Below are 17,928 nucleotides of genomic sequence, written 5' to 3' on the forward strand. Positions count from 1 at the left end.
CAGTACAAGTGCCTAGGGACACTATTCTGAATACTGGCACCGTTTTCTACAGTCAGGGGAATCAAAGCTGAAATCACACTACTGAGGGTAACTGAAGATGCAAGGGTGCATATCCTGCATGCGAGCCACTTCAGACCAGTTCCATATATTGCTCACTTGTGTGTTGCTTTGGTTCCTGCAGAAGTAATTGTTGATTGGTGCGGCAGTTTCCTACAATGGGGGAAGAAACAAAGCAGCTCTGCCAAGGAACCTTTGGCAGAGGATTGGAGAGTATCTGCAGGAAAGTTTCTTAGAGCTCTCTGCAGGATTCTTGGAAGACTTTGGTGTGCACTAAACTTTTCTGCAGGGCCTCCACTATGTAGCTGCACAGGGGAATGCGAAGCAGATGCAAACAGTACCTAGTGTTGTTAATTTCAATCCCTTCTCCCATGTGCACCATGAAAACAAAAGAAAGGACACTTCTACCTCATGTAATGGAATGGACATGAGCAACACATCTTGAAGAACAGTTATGAAAAGTAGCTAACAGTTTTTTCTTCGAGTGTTTGCTCATGTCGATTCCATTGTAGGTGACTCACAAGCACTATCCCTTGAGGCGGGCTCAGAGTTCATGGTCACGCGGCTTGTAACACTGCTCTACCGAAGCCAGCATCGTCTTGGGCCTGCTGGATAAGTGCATAATGAGATGTAATCAAACTATTTACAAGGCCCTAAGGCTCAAAGACCAGAGAGAAAGAACTGCTAACCCTTAATAGGCAAGGGAAAAGGTGCTCTGACTAACCACCATGGGTGTAAGAAGGAACTGAGAGGGTGTAGGGCTGGCAGTGCCTAACATAGTGACGCATGAGCATGGCACTCAAGATGGCGCCACAGCCGACCCTATGGATACCACAAAGGCAAAAATCTCTTACGACTGTGCACATGGGTGTACACACACCTAGAATGGAATAGACATGAGCAAGCACTCGAAGGACTAATATTTAGGTGTTGACTAGACCATAAAGTCTAAGGTCAGAAGGGGACCATTATGATAGTCAGTCCAGGGGGTCTCAAACGTCATTGCACTGTGACCCCCTTCTGACAATGAAAATTACTATATGACCCCAGGAGGGGGGAAATCGAAGCCTAAGGCTGCCTGAGCCCTGCCACCCAGGGCTGAAGCCCTCGGGCAGTGGAGCTGGGGCTTGAGTCTCTAGCCCCAGCATGTTCAACATCCGCCTTGGTGACTCCATTAAAATGAGGTCACAACCCTCAGTTTGAGTACCGGTAAGTAGTCTGATTGCCTGCATATCACAGACCATAGAACTTTTCCAAAATACTTCCTAGATCATATCCTTTAGAAAAAAAATCTAATCTTGATTTAAAAACTGAGTGATGGAGAGTCCATCACGATCCTTGGTAAATTGTTCCAATGGTTAATTACCCTCACTTAAAAATTTATAGCGGATTTCCCATCTGAATTTGTCTAGCTTCAACTTCCAGCCACTGGATTGTTATAGATTGAAGACCACATTATCAAGTAGTTTCCCCCATGTAGGTACTTATAATCTGTAATGAAATCACCCCTTAAGCCAGTGGCTTTTTACCTGGGGTGCATGCACCCCTGGGGGTGAAAGATGCCCTTTCTGGGGGTGCGAGACATGCCAGATTTTTTTAGAAGACAAATCATCGAAAACACAAATTAAGCACAGGGACAAAAATGAGCGGAGAAATAAGTCAGTTTCTTTGTAACCAAAGCAGTAATTTAGTTGACGACTTCGAAAATAGAGAGTTTATACATGGCAGATGTATTCACACACACCTAAATGAACTCAACACATCTATGCAAGGAACTGGGATGAACATGGTAACGGCCAGAGAGAAGTTATCTACTTTTATTCTTTGGAAACTTCCAGTTCAGATAAAAGTGTGTTGAGAAAAGAAATTTCACTAACTTTCCTTTTCTTGAAGAAACAGTTGTTTCAGAAAATGAAGGAATGACCATTGCAACTGAAGTGACAAAGCATTTGCAATAGCAGAGTGACTCTTTCCAAGGATATTTTTCCACTGGAGATCTTGATGTGGCAAAGAAATGGATACTGGATCCATTTCTTTTTAACCTGGATTCCATCAGCGATAGTGATTTGATGAAAGATTCTCTCATTGAATTATGAGCCAATGGCCGAATCCGAATGGAGTTTGAGACAATGAAGATTGAGAATTTCTGGTGTGCTCTGGTAGCACCATTTCCACAACCGGCAAAGACAGCACTGGAGATCCTTGGGTCATTTGCGACTACATACTTGTGTGAGATAGGATTTTCATCACTCTTACCCATCAAAACAAAGGCCAGAAACCACCTAAATACTAGTGATGACATGCGTGTGGCTATTTCAAAAAAACATTCCTTGTTTCTCAAACATCATTGAACAAAAGCAACAGCATTAGAGTCACTGAGCTGGTAAACTTAAAGTGTGTGATTTTTCATGTATTCTTAATTTTACTGCAAAATTAAAAATAAATATATAATTCTCTCTCTTTCATTCTATAGTTATGATATATCTAGGTTTAAAGAACTGACCTACTTCAATGATTTTTGATAAGGGATGCGAGAATATATTTTGAGAACCAAAGGTAAAGTAAAGGTTGCAGTTAAGGTTAAGAACCACTGCCTTAAGCTTTCTCGTTGTTAAGCTAAATAGATAGAATTTACGGTGTCTCTCTCTACAAAGCATGTTTTCTAATCCAATTTAGTAACATCCTTCTTGAATTGTGGACATCAGAGTTGAACACAATATACCAGCCGTGGTTGCAGCTGTATGTGTAGACAAGCAAGCCCTAAACAACAGGAGAAGAGAGTTTTTTCCTGAGGGCTGATTGCAAAGTCAGGGATTGTATACATGAGAAACTGAAAGCCGCCAGAAAAAGCCAGGACACAGCCAGAGAAGCCCTGGGAGGAAGCCACAGAGTAAGATTTTATTGGACAGTGTGCTGGCTGGAAAGAGGCTTGGAATTGTAAACAAGCAAATGGGCTCTTGTTTGTTTCTGCTGTGTTTAGGGAAATAGGACTTTGTTGGTACAGTCATGTTATTTATAAAGAATATACACAAATACCTGGACTTTCATTAATTTCTCCTGATAACAGAAAGAACCCCAAGAACCCAAATACTGGCTAACTGTTCAGCTCAAAAGGGGCAACAATATCAATAGAAATTTTGCATAGGGAAGACAGATGACAGAATATGGCCCTTATTAATATGCAATGGTGGAGAGAGGAGACAAAACTTTAAAATTAGCATTTAATTTTTCTAATTTTTGTGAATGTTTTCCAAAGATTGGTTGTGATTCTTCAAACGTCTTCTCTGGCTCTTTGCTGCATCTCTGCTGCATCTCATGATGTCCGTTCTGTGCATGTGTGCAACATGTGCTCCAAATCCACAGATGCCTCAGCAGCAACCCCTTGAAAGAAAACTGAATCCAGGACTAATCATCATTCCGGGGTTGTATTATGCCCTTCTTATTAAGTGTGATAATTAAAGTTTTCCACATAGGTTAGCATTGCTTGCTTTTATGGAATGCTGGGAATAAAAATATTCACTTTTACTTCCAACATGAAAATATGAAAAATTCATTTATTTTAGTAAGCAACCTCATTCAGATTTCAAAACTACCCCATTTTCATTCACAGTACAAAGTTGTATGAATTTCTTTAAACACTCATTGTGCATTTTATGTTTTTTTAAGATTACCGATCTAAAAGCTGATACAAGAATAAATTTTATTGTTGAAGAACTGTGATGTCCAATAAACCAAAATACAATGTCATGCTATGACAGTTCTGCTGATCATGAATCGCAGCTGACACTATAGTAACATCACTTTACACACTTCATCAGAATTTAATGCTTTAAACATAAAACTGCCACTAAATACCGACGGTACAATTAGATAAGTAAACAAATACTCTATTAAATATCTTGCCCAAGGCCTGAGTTCACTATAATACATTAAAGCAGTTTTGATTTACAACTTCAAGCCTGAAGATCTCTACAGTGGTTAGAACTGCCTGAATTTTAGCACTCATGAGAACAAACCACTTCCAATTCAATTTCAGGGACCCATTTATTCTATTGATTTTGTTGCAAGGACTGGAACATTAAGGGGACTTGGGGGTACTAATCCTAGTCTCTAATGTTTTATGTGACTCCTTGTACATCAGTCAAATCCTATTGGAAAGAGAGGTACAAAGCAAATCTCATTGCAAACCAGATAGTTTGGAAGAATTTACCTGGAAAGCTGTTTCAAAACAGAAATTATCAGTAAATAAAATGCATCTCACACTGCAGAGAACAAACATAAAATGAACACAGGGTTTTACACACACACACACACACACACACACACACACACACACACTTACACTTTTACAGGGCATTTCTTTAACCTTGAACTGCACAAGCCAATCAACTCAAAAACACTCACAAAGAAGTCACTTCTCAAGTCCAAGACTGAGATCAAGTGTTCATATGCTTACTTGAGGAAGAAACGCTATTCTCTTTCTACTGCAATTCAGGTAGATATAGGGATACTAAAAACATTTACACACAAATCATAAGAAAGAAAGAAAATCATCTTTTTCCACATGGAAGATGGGTGAAATTTGACTTCAGTCTAAACTCTCACATTTCATTTTTGTTCTAACTGTGAAATGTAACCAATACAAGTGGTATCATGGCATCTAAATACATGTACTTACAAAGCAGGATACAAAATCATCAGCAAATGCATCTTTCCCTTGCCATATTTTTGTTTCTTACTTAAAAAGACAAATGCAGTATTTAAGAAAGTTGCAAAATAGTAATGTGTCACAACAATGTAGGTCGCTAGGAAGACAAGACTTTAAAAAAAAAAAAAAAAGCGTTTCAATACAGAGCTTGAAATATTTGACACCCATTTGCCCGAAGACCAAGCTGCTCAGCCTTAGTGTAAAGTACCTGTACTGTCAAACCCCTCAAGACCCTGGTACTCCAAGGCCACACCTGTTTTGTTCACATTACCACATCTTCCCTCCCTCACAACAGCCAGCTATGCCCCCAATAGTAAACAGATACCCTACCCACTCCCCCAGTTAAATTTGCCCTCCTTTTCAATAATGGATGCTCAGTACCTTTTTGCAAGGCTCCTCTGATGCTACTACCCTTCTGCATATACAAGAGGTCCTTGGTCTTCCACATAGATGGCTCCACTCCATATCTCCCACCCTTATGGGAAAAGCAGCAGCAGCAGCAGCAGCTCTGTTCCCTCCCTCCACTCTTGGATTCCTGAAAAAGATATCAGCTCAGGAGCTACTCAACTCCCTCCCTCCCAGGAAAGGAGTCAGCAGGTTCATGGCCCCCATTCAGTTCATTTGCCCAGGAAAACTTTCTACCAGCCCTAGTCGAGCAGGTTCTTCAAGTCCTGTTAAATACTGTGGCCCCATTTAAAAGGCTAATTTGTTTTACTGATTTTGTTTGTTTTTCCACAGTATTCTCCAGACTTTAGAGTACAAAAGGGTCTGAACCAGAAGCCTGTTACTAGGATTATAGTCATTAATTTATACTGCATGAGAGAACAGCAGGAGGACAACTAATGCTTGCACACAAAGGAAATGCATCTATATTTCCCCAGTGTTTATAGTTTGCCTTTCACACTAAAAAAGTGGCAGTGAAGTGAATCAAAAGGAAACTTGTTCCCTCGTCGCCTTTTTGCTTTGATATATTGACTCCAGTTTTCACTTCTAACAAAAGGAGTTACAACACACCTGGACTGCAATCCTCGACTAAGAGCCAGACCCATTCAGAACTCTATTGCAGTCAATGAAGGTCTGATAGCACAGATGTAAGTGCAGGATTGGGGAGTTACATAAACAAATGTAGTTGATGTATGCAATGTTTGCACATATTTTTAAGTTCATTTCACTGTGAAGGGCAGAAATGTAGAACCTGCATTAATTGTTCAAGGCAACGTAACACCACTTATTTTACAGTGGATGATTATTTTGATGAGACAAATATAAATATTTTTTACACATTGCCTAGAGCTAATATCGATTTCAAAGAATTTCCATTCTGTTTGAGGGCTAAATGCATGGAGAGGAGAAAAAAAAAGCAGATACAGAAAATAAAGAAGGGGCAGTATAGGCGTGACCCATCTTCCCGACTTGCGTCTGAACCCATGGAAGTCCCTCCTTCACTAGGAAAATGGCAGGCCTGACCCTCTTCTGTAACATTGTCTCTGTATTTCTCCCCCATCCTTTCCCTAATACCTCTGCAGATTCCAGATATATGTGTTATTGCTGATCCAGTAGTATTAACTTTGACCGCATGCTATACTACTGTCCAGTTCAACCCGTCATTGTGGGTTGGAGTGAGCAAAAGCAGCAGGAGATCGCAGAGTCAGCTTCATAAACACTTCCTCTTATTACAGAGCCCAAGAAGCACTGCGGAGGCATAGAACTCTGGATTTTGGAAACTATGACTCATTTCACAGGGAAAACAAATTTTGCACCAAAGGGCTGCACAGAAAAAAATTCAAATTATTCAAGCCAGACACAAACATTTATCCAGTATATTACCTGTGTACAATCTTTCTCTCTCAAAAATAAACCTTACAGGGCATAAAAATAGTTTACAAAGAACTACCCTATGCTTTGAATTGGAGATTGGCCCAACTAAAACCACGGACCCAAAATTCCAAATTTTGCAACTGTCCTCTCTCTAATAGGCTGAACCAATATCCTAAATCTGAATGCCCCCAAACTCTGTGGGATGATCAAGAGAACGGGAGTGCTCAAAATCCAGATTAGAATGTTTTGGCTTGAGTGCATCTCTACCTTGGATATCAGATTTTACAATAAACTATATTAATAGTGGTCATTTTTAACACTGTTTTATTTTCCACATAATTCAGGAGAATGCAGACTCAAGTAAATCTTCAAAGTCTTGCCTTAGATTGCCCTAATAAAGTATATCTCTCAGAAATCAGATGCGCAGGTTCATTTACGTATAAAAAAAAAAGACATCAGGATCATCCACAGTACATTAACCATATATCTATCGAAAACGTTCAGTTGTCCTAGCATCGTTTAAATTATGCTGCCAATTCAATGTAACCTACAATATCTACCAAAAATATCAACAGCACATACAATGTGCATTTAAAAAAAAAATTTTTCACTGGTCCCAGATATTTTAAAACAAAAGGACTGAGGCAGCATCTATAATACACAGGTTTTTTTAAAAAGATACATTTAACGTTTTTACAGCTTAAAACTGTGGAAATATAATTTAACAAAAATACAAGTCACATTTACAGCATAAGGACCTTTGGTTTCTTAAGCAGCAAATGAAAGAACAATATTATCAGTGAAAGACTTTGAAAAATAAAGTACAAGTTTTCTATAAAGAAAAGTTAACTAGTTCTTTCCTTCTGAAAATAGTCAGCTATAGTCTTCTAAATATTACACAAGAAGGTTCCTGAATTTCCTAGGAAAGAAAGAGTTAAAACCAAACAGTAGAAAACTGTCAGACCAGAGATTCTATCACGGGCAAGCTGAACATCTACCTGTTTGGAAGTAGAAGAAACTACTGCTTAATTTTCTGGAGAACTTTATTAAATTTGGGGCAATACATTAAAAGGATTTAAAATAGTTATCTAGTCACCAAATATATTCTAGTACTTACAGTTTTGCTTTTGAGAAGTCACTTCATATGCATTTGTCCTTCATAAGAGTTTGACAGAAAAAAATCTGAGTAATTGTTCATTTTAAATCAAGGCAATCATGGCAGACGGTTTTTTCACATAACTATACAGCACTAGTTTTGAGCAGTCCTTTTCAGTATCCTCTAATATAGATGGAAAATTTTAAGTGACCCAAAACGTTTCCATGTAACTATGCAAAGTATATCCAATTTTGAGGCAGATCATCTTAGCCACTAAAACACAGATATATTTCACTTACAATATACATGATTAACTAAGTTACCTGCCACATTTTAAGCAGGATTTAGAAAGTCTTAACATCAATGGTACTTGGCTCTTGCTCTGTTGCTGAAAATTGGGAATCAAAAATCACGAAGCAAGTTATAATCTAGCATGACTATTGGAGCAGTGCTTTTCTGTGTCCCAGACTGGATATTGCTTAGAGTTAATATCACAATTTCACCCGAAAAATCTTCATTCTGTTTTAGTGAGAATTAGAATGATCACCATTATCACTTTATTCTTGTTGAACACTACTGCTGTATTAATCCTTCTTTCTCTCTAACAAGATAAAGTGAAAGCCAAAACATTTCCCTTCAAAACCTTAGTCTCTTATACATGATTAGAGATATTTGCATTCAACATGGCTAAAAACCCAGCCAATTGGATGCAATGTAACAATTGATTCTTCCCATAGTGTGTCATAGTACAAATCAGGGTCATGCCAAATTTAGGCTATCCAAATCAACACCCCATCAGGAATTAGCACATACTGAACGGAGACTTGCGTATCATGGGGGCACTAAACAATATAAATTAGCTTGTTACAACATAACCATTTTTGTTCAATTATGGAGTAAAATTACACAAATCCAAAAGCTATTCGGAACAAATCTCTGAACAATTATGAAATACTTAGCTTCTGCTTTTATGAATGGATGTATGCAGATTGACTTAAAACCCTGAAGTTGGGGAAAAAGGGCCAAGATTATTTATCACATAAGACAACTTGACAATTATGAGATTCTATTGCATTACCAGGTCAGCCTGAAAACAAAATCTTTTTCTGGTGCAAGTCTTTATTTTGCTAGGTGGAAAGTTTCCCGAAGTCAAATTTTTATCAGTCATACAAAGATGTTAATCAGCTTACCCATCATTCAAATTGTATCAATCTTTGAAAAAGAAAGCAAGACATTTTACCCAAAAAGATCTTTTAAGTCATTGCTAGCTGAGCTGCTGTTTGTCATGGTATTTGTCGGCTGTGCAAAGTTCTGAGGGTTAAAGAAAGGATTACCCTGCATACCAAAACCAGGTTGTCCTAGAGTGTTCATCTGCGGTCCCAAAACAGAACTGCTTGCACCCAGGGAACCTTGAGGGGGTACAAATTGAGTAAGCCACTGGTTTGGTTTCTGTTGTGACAATTGGTTCATACTAACTTTGGGTTTTTGAGGACCAAAAAGACTATCTAAAGCAGAAAGGTCTGGGGATCTGTTGTGTTGTGTCGGCTGTGAAATTCCAGATGTAGCACTCACAGGGCTGTAGTTTGGCATGTTGGCAGCTGGTACCATGTTCATCTTGGCCATTCCAGTTGCAGATGGACTACTGAAGAAATTCTGGTTTGTAGTACCTGCCCCAAGGCTGAATCCAGAAGTCTGAAATCCCATATTAGTATTTAGTCCATTTGCTATGTTTCGCTTTGTGCTCTCAACAGGTGATAAAAATCCCATTCCAACAGTCATAGATGGGACAGAAGAGAAGCTACTTGAAGAAGCAACTTTCGGTTTGCTGATGGAATGGTTGGTCAAAGACGACATATTATCTATCAAGGTATCTGTCAAATCCTTTGTCTGCAAAACATACAAGTGTAGTTATGTGCTTTTGCTGATTACAGACATACTAGTCACACTTTATTACATTGCTTCTGCAGTTAAGATACAAGTGGCCCTCTTTTAAACCCCAATTTTCAGAAGCTGAAATTAATTCTATTCCATGTTTCCCCTCAAACTTGGCATAAACGTTAATTTCTTTACCTTATACAAGGACAATTTGGTTATTTTGGTACTCAGGCGTTTGAGTTGTTCCACAGATTTGGCATCCAAGTCTGGCAAATACTATTTTTGTTTAAACTAACACTTCTGAGACTACTTGAGAAGAAATTTCAGCACAGCTTGAGGGAACTGAACACAATTGTTTCCATTAAAGTCAAAGTGAGTCACATGGCTAAATACTCACATATAGTATCATGCTGAAAAATCTCTATGAAATATGTGCACTGAGATCCTTTAGTGTTTTGAAAAAGATGCACTAGGCATATGTTCAATAAATCAATATTCTATACTATAAATTGCACATTTTCTATATGGGTCTAAATTTAGCCTTCAGATGTATGTACAACTCTTACTGAGGTCAATGAAAGTTGCATGCTCCTATCTGAGGACCGGCATTTTGTCCTCTTCAAAATGCATTGGACTCCACCAATATATATATATTGATCTGAAATATAAAAGTTGCACACAGACTGCAAATATGAAGAATAACTATGATGTGGTTTATGGTCTTTATCCATAGGTACAGGAACGGTGAAACCCACTGTTGTAAATATGGGAGACATTCATTGATAAGCAAAGTGGGTATATGCAGATCAAAGGGTGTAAAAAACCAAGTCCATTCTAGTTTAATGCTGCACAGAAATGTTTTCAACAATAATATTTTTCATTCAGTAATGGTAGGGGGAAAAAAAAATTTTTTTTTCCTTCTCACTCTTTCTCCTGCCCACAGAAAGGAAGGAAGGAAGGAAGGAAGAAAGAAAAAGACAGAAAGGTCTTCTCTCCCCCCACTCCTTTCCTCCCCCATTTTAGAAAAAATGTTGAATGAAACAAGTCCTCCTGCCCAGAGTTTTTCACTAAACCTTTTCTCAACCAGCTCTACTTTGAACAGTTTAAAATTAATCTCACATAAGAGGCGAAGATACGTTTAAATGAAATTACTTTAATGAGATTTATCAAACTTTTAAAGAAAATTAAGGTACACAAAATATTTAATTAATATGTAAATCATGTTCTGACTATCCCACCAAAAAAAGGTTGCTGTAATATTCTGAAAGCAAGATGATAGCCAGAAAATATCCTTTGTTTGTATCTACCATCAACAACAGCCACAATCAAATCAATGTAACTTTTTTAAACACCACCACTGCAAGCTCTTCTTGTACCTAAAAATCAAGCTGGATTTTTTTCCTCTGTTGTACATCACCAGACATCAACAATAAAGAAACTTTCTGGAGTCATGTGAACTGACGGGACGAAGCAGCACCTCAGAACAGATTCCCCAAGAAAGAAGCAGGCTGAGAATGAGACCCCAACTCCGGGTCCAAGAATATTCTTCCAGGAGATACTGAAAGCACCCAGGAACCAGATTTCTGTGCCAGAAGAGGCTTGCACAATCCCTCAGGACATCAGTGATCAGGAGCGGATTTACCATGGAACAAACCGTGTGGTGGCATGGGGCCCCTGATGAAAGGGGGGCCCCCAAAGTGCAGGACAAATATTTGACAACCTGCCCCCAAATCCCAGCTGGCGGTGCAGCAGGGCTCAGGCAAGCAGGGTGCCTGCATGCCGTGGCTGGTAGCCCCACGCCACTCCCGGAAGTGGCTGGCTACTGGTATGTCTCTGCGCGCCCCAGCAGGGAAGGGGAGGCGGCTCCACGCACTGCCCCTGCCTGCGCACGGAGACCCACTGTCCCTCTCTGGCCAAGGGGCGCACAGAGATGTGCCAGAAGCAGGGATAAGGCGGTTCCCTGCCCGCTCTGCCTCCCTTCCTCCATGCTGCTTCGCTCCCAGAAGCAGCCGGCACGTCGCTGCGGCCCCTGGGGTGTGTGCGTGTGTGTGTGTGTGTGTCTCCGCGCACTGCCACCGCCCCGAGCACGGACCCCACAGCTCTCATTGGCCAGGAATTGTGGCCAACAGGAGCTGCGGGGGTGGTGCTTGCGGACAGCAGTGCATGGAGACTCCCTGGCCCCCCACACCTAGGAGCCGATGTCAGAGAGGCGTGTGCGTGGGTCACTCTGGGAGCTGTGCCGCCAGAGGTAAGCACCTCCCCACTCCTGCATCCTAACTCCCTGCCCCAGCCCAGAGCCTGCACCCCACAACCAAACTTTCTCATTTACTTTCCATTACTTATAACATAGGAGGAGGATGAAGAAAAAAAAAGGGTTGGAGGGGGAGAGGAGATATGAGAGAATGTTTTTTCTTGGCTGGGTCCCAAGGGTGGGGGGGCATCAGAAAATGAAGCTGTGCACAGGGCCCCACTAACTCTAAATCTGCCACTGTCAGTGATACCAGGCTTTGCTTTTGTAGACTGAACTCCAGGCATTCCTTCCTTTATTGCGTGACTATTTCTCCAATCTCATCTTCATCAGAACCTCTCTGATGCCAGCCTTGCTCTACCTACCCTCAATGCTCCTTGCTCTTCTGTCCTCCCTCTTTCCTAATCACCTTTTTGATCCTTTATCCTTAAATATCTCCCATCCTTCTATCCCTTTTCCTTCACACTTGCTAACTCATTTCCTCCTACCTTACACAGACACGACTTTAAAAAAGCATGCAAACCACCACTCTGCTTTGTTTATGTGCTGCATTCCTGTCCTCCTCCCTCCCTTTATCTTTATCTATATAGGCTGTAAGCTCCTTGGGGGCAGAGACCATCTTCCTGTAAGCTTGTATTGTATCTAGAACAATGGGACTCCAAATCATGATGTTGCCTTTGGACACTACTGCGTCATAAATAATAAATATAATTAATATTGCTTTTGAGGCACTGGGCAGAACACGAACACAATTTGTTATTATTTAGCTACATTGACTCTATGGTATTGACACTACTGAAAACAGGGAGTGGGGGAAGTCAGTAAATCAAGAAGGTAAGAAATAGAAAATGATCACTTTCATAACATACAGAACTTGCAAGGAGGTAGGGGCAAGGTTGCCATGGAAACTGTTCAGTAGAGATCTTTTCTCACCTGTTTGACTGGAGCTGTGATTGCATGTGATTGAGGCTTAAGTGGTTGCTGGTTTTTCAATTTTTGTGCCTGTTCTTGTTCTTTTGCTAACTTTTGTTTCTCTTCAAGTGTAAGTGATACCTTTAAAACATGAAGCATTAGCATTAACATTGGACAGTATGTCTCATGACTAGTTATTTAATTTATAATATATGAAATCTAAATGATAATGCTAGCTATTTAATGATACAGTACATAGTTTTTTTTCCAAAAATAAACTTCATTTCAAAACTAGCTAATGTTGCTAAGTGACAAAAAACTTATCATAAAAACCCATCACATTTAGAAAACCCAAGTAGTTAAAAAGCAAGGAAATGAATTGTTAAGGATATCATAAAACTAACACTGCCTACATAATTTCTCACCGAGTATGAAGAAATGGCTATTACAACACAGCTGCCTTACCTCTGAACCATAATTTGCTGGGTTTTAAAAAACAACAACATATTTTATGTAGGTATTCTATTTCAAGGAATAAATTAGAAATATCAGCTAATATAATCTGACAAAAAAAATTGTGAAGTTGTAATTGGTGTTTCTTGGAAGAATTGGTGTTTCTTGAGAATAAATGTATGTGTAGTTTGATAGTCAAATCTAAACTACTAATTTACTGTAAAATTAAGTTTGTATCTGTGGATTGTCATTTTAGGGTCATCAGTGTGTCATTAATATAAGCAGAGACAAGGTAGGTAAGATAACATTTTACTGGACCAACTTCTGTTGGTGGAAGGTACAAGTTTTTGACCTACACAGAGTTCTTCAGTCTGATGAAAGAAATCAGAGTGTCTGCGCTAAATATAAATCAACAGTTGGCACCCTGACTTCTTTCCCCAGACCTGAAAAAACTCTGCAGTTTTTATGTTCTTACTTCTCATCTCTCTGGGACCAACATGGCTACTACCACCTTGCAAACGAATTATAGAATTATATAATTTATGTATTTCTTTTTCAAAAGGGTTCTGTATTTATATTTTGAGATTGCTGAAGAAAGTTTTTAGGATTTAAATTTAATTTTTGTTGATGATGGGAGGGAACCTCCTTTGCAATCTATTTCAAATGAAGGAGATGATTCAGAATATTGGGGGGAGGGAAGATTATATTTCTGAATTTCTTTTGGATACTAATATAATTAGAATAGTTAATTTAGTCAGTAGCTGAAAGAACCTCAGATAGAGTATCACCTCTAAAAGTAAGCAATTTGGTTCCTTTCATTTTTTGCCTCCTTTAGCTTTTTGCCATCATGTTTGCGGTCTCAATATTTTAAAATTTGCCTCTGCCTCCTAATCCAGCATTTGTTTTTTCTCGATATCTCTTTAGTAACCTTAGTAAGCCTTTAGTAAGGCTGCCTGAGGTAATATAATAGAAAATGCAAATCAACTACCTACATTTTGCTATAAAGTTTTGTTGGTGGTGAAGTAGGAAAGAAATTAGTTGATATTACTTGCTGCTTATACTGCTGGTGTCACAAACAATGTCAGTTTTCAATAAAACTGTTTCAAAGAGACTCAGGAACATAATGAAGAATTTAAACATTTCTCAATGCTCTTCACCATGTGGACATTCAGAGTGCAGTGCTGAGCAAAACTGATCAGTTATTCTCTTTAAGCATTAAGATGTATGATAGGTGTTTACATGCATACTTTTTCAAACAACACAGGCCTTTGGCTTCCAACACATCTGGATAACAAAACACCTTCAGAAAAAGAGCTTACCTTTTTCTGTTTTGAGGAGAGCCCATTTTCTTTACTATCTGATCCACTAGTTGGAACGTCATTTCCAGCACTGTTAAACACCTTGTCAATCTGTTCAAATTGAAGATTATCCATGATCAATTTTAAATTTTGTAATTTATGATTAAGAAACCAAATATTGCAGAGATAATTTCAAATTTGACGCCTGTGTGTATGCAAAATATTGTCTCTTACCTGATTACCTGTACTATTAGATTTTGTCTCTTCAGATACGTTCATTTGATTAGTTATATCCAAAGATCTGTAGTACAAAGTACAAATATTACAAAAAGAGGGATCCCAGTCAAAGCAATGATCCTAATTCAGCAAAGTTCATAATTCTAAGAGAATTAACACAGAAGAAAACTTTTCTTATCACAGCACTGTTGTATTTAGAGTGAGTGTGCATGCATGAGACATAGATTAGAAAAGGCAGTATTTAAAATTGTAGTGAGTTATTTAATGCCAATTTCAAATACTCTTTGTTTCTTTCCTAAACAGGAATAGATATGTATAGTTGGTTTACTTAAATTGATTTAAACCCATGGTAAATCCCATACAATATCTCTAGAGTCTTCAGTAAGTTTTGTTCGTGAAAGAACTGAAATTTTCTCCAATGTAATTTTTCAGTCCTCAACAACTGTTGAAAACAACTGTCTAAATATATTTTCATACTCCAGAACTGTACTAAATAATGGAGATCTATAGTGGATTGCCATATTGATGAATTAGCTAAGAAACTGGAAAAAAAATCCCACTGACAAATGTGGTTTAATTTTATTACTGTACACTTACTGAAAAGTATTGTATTATATTTTATAAAACTAATTAATTTTTAGCGACAATACAAGACCTCAAAACAGGACTCAAATCTTTGCTGAGAAAGCAGTGGTGGGAGGGAAGACTGTCCATTTGTGAGAGTGATCAATGATTGAATTAGGAACTAGCAAGGCTCTACCGCATGTGCTGCTACAACTAGAGGTGTTTCACATTTGCTCATACAGGTGGAACTGAACTTCATTACAACACACACACACTCACTTACTTTTGCTGTTCTTGCATAATATGAAGTTGTTCAAGTTTGGTTTTATGTTCAACCTCCAATTTACTAAGCATATCTTTTATGACAGAAATGAAGGAATTAAACTATAAAGGAAATGGGTGAAAAGTTAAGATTTTGCATTGTGATGGTAAATATATAAAAAATATATTGTGTTCTAACATTGTTTATTGCTAGAAATCCAGCTATATAGAACTTTAAACAATTGTTCAATATAAAACCTATATTAGGTATGCACAGATACAGGAATTTTTCTAAAATTCATGTTTCTTAGGGTTTTTTTTTTTTTACAGAAATATATTTGCATTGCTACACTACTGGCAACACTTGTAAACAAAGCTGCAAGTGGAAACATTAAGAATGCATTCTAGCTTTTGATTTGTATTGTTTTAATGTTAGGTGGTTAATTACATTACCAGGACATTTAGAAGACATCACAATATTACTCCATGGCCCTTTTGTTACTGATGCTTTGATTAAATCCCATTACATTTTGTCCTGAATATTTTATGGCATATTTGAATGGTATCGTATGTTTCCTAATGTAAAATTTTCCAGCAGCCTTATAAAGTTAATCTTGTTTAAATTTTTCCATAGTGTTTATATTCTACATGCATCATCTGCAAACACATACAGGTTTGTAGTCAGTCTCTTGATTAAATCATTGTGTAAAAACAACAGATGAGTAAACGGAGTATGGGTCAGGGAAGTGACATGCTGACTTCAGTTCCTCTATTTAGTGTCCCACTAAATTTGAAATATTTACTTACTTTTTTGAGTGCTGACATTCTGGCTAGAAAACCAGAAATGCTCTAAAATGCCAGAAAGTAAACGTATGTCTGTTAGATGTTATTCTGAACTACATACTCTCTCGTGCCTCTATTAGCTATAAGTCAAGACTGTCAGCTGACAATTTCTTACATTTGAAGGTATGTAATTCAATCACTAAACTATACTGGATTTTATTGGCAAATATTAGTGAAAATATTCTAGAAGCAGCTTTAATTTAAGATAACTAACAGATACAACAGGTTTAGCGATGAAAATATCATCTTTAGAATCTTAAATTAGAATTATTGACCAGATCCACTACACAAACATTGCTCTTTAAGCCTATCAATTCTGACAATATCACTGTAAGCATTTATCATTGATTATAGTCACATTGAAATGCACTAACATATAAACTATTTTGTCAGAGAATTATGTTAATTTTGTATCTACTTCTAGACCAGCTCATTAGGTAAAAGTGTGCAAAAACAATTAAAACTGTGTTCATACCTGATTGAGATTAAGATTGTTCTCAATACTAAGAGGAATTAGATGGGGCAATACTTTTCCTGCAAGTTGTTCTTTGGGAATTCCCAACTTCTTATGAGTAAATGTACATTTGTAAATACCTGGTATAGAACATTAAAATAGCAAGATCGGTTGTTTAGTAGTTAATATTGTGAATGAGCTCCAAGTAAGCTAGACATACTATATGTACTGATAATAAAACTGAACACAGGACTCAAAGAGGTCAGACTACCAGGGAAAAATCTGTACATAAAGAAACTGATTAGTCAGAATTCGTTAGAAACTGATTCGCAACTAAACACAAAAATAGAAAAAACAAAGGTGAAGTACTGAAGTATTGAACTCCAATGTAACCTGGGTACAAAAAGACACGGTTTCCTAACAGGGGCAGCATTTCAAATTTTGATGGTGGTGGGACTTTAGGCACCTGAAAATTCTAGGATTTGTGGGCGGTTTGGGGGCAGATAATTTAGAAATTAGCTGATAGGAGCACTGTATCTAATTCCTATATAAAAAAAGAGAATTGAATAAATATTAGACCCACTCAGCTATAATACTAACATGTTCTCACATCTTGTGTGAAGTCACTTAGACACTGGTTAGGTTTAAAATTGTAATATATATTCTTACTTTGTTACTAACTCATGAATACAACAACAATTGAAACAATTGTAGAAAAATCTAGATTATTTTCAATCACTTTTTTGCAGTTCACCAAGCTCGGAATAGATCATTTAATTTTGGAAACAACTTTCTTGGCCAAGGCCCTGTGAGTTTATACTGCACTTGCTTGGGGCTCTAGGGGTTCTACTTCCATTTAAAGGCTAGTTACTTTCCAGAAAACTCTTAGACAACACTACAGTGACTCAGTTGCAGTTCTCACCGGAGAATATTTAAAACCAAAACAACAAGAACATTCCACATTTTAAAGTTGAGGAAAAAAAATGGAGACTTCTGAGGTATATCATTGCCACTGCAGGCAGGAAAAGAAAAACAAACAGGTACAGGAGCTCAGGGCAGCTCTTCCTCTTGAAAGAAAGTTGGAGGGTCAATCTTCTAGTCCTT

The 17,928-nt window shown here is 38.0% G+C and overlaps 1 protein-coding gene across 7 annotated transcripts in view; it reads right to left on the reverse strand.

Moving 5' to 3' along the window:
* Positions 1–4,792: 4,792 nt before the first annotated feature.
* Positions 4,793–17,928, reverse strand: part of SCYL2 (SCY1 like pseudokinase 2) — a 56,300-nt gene continuing 43,164 nt past the window's right edge. For 5 of the 7 annotated variants that reach the window (XM_038411235.2, XM_038411255.2, XM_038411245.2 and 2 more), the window contains 7 exons: positions 16,846–16,964; positions 16,335–16,376; positions 15,550–15,650; positions 14,700–14,766; positions 14,487–14,576; positions 12,736–12,855; positions 4,793–9,566 (listed from right to left, as the gene is read on the reverse strand). In XM_038411235.2, coding sequence (XP_038267163.1) covers positions 8,916–9,566; positions 12,736–12,855; positions 14,487–14,576; positions 14,700–14,766; positions 15,550–15,650; positions 16,335–16,376; positions 16,846–16,964 — 1,190 coding nt within the window. In that variant the 3' untranslated portion in view covers positions 4,793–8,915. The remainder of the gene's footprint in view (positions 9,567–12,735; positions 12,856–14,486; positions 14,577–14,699; positions 14,767–15,549; positions 15,651–16,334; positions 16,377–16,845; positions 16,965–17,928) is intronic. The other 2 variants (XM_038411264.2, XM_043491531.1) reach the window with 1 other exon arrangement.

The sequence above is a fragment of the Dermochelys coriacea genome, chromosome 1, assembly GCF_009764565.3.
Source record: "Dermochelys coriacea isolate rDerCor1 chromosome 1, rDerCor1.pri.v4, whole genome shotgun sequence".
NCBI classification, from domain to species: domain Eukaryota; kingdom Metazoa; phylum Chordata; order Testudines; family Dermochelyidae; genus Dermochelys; species Dermochelys coriacea.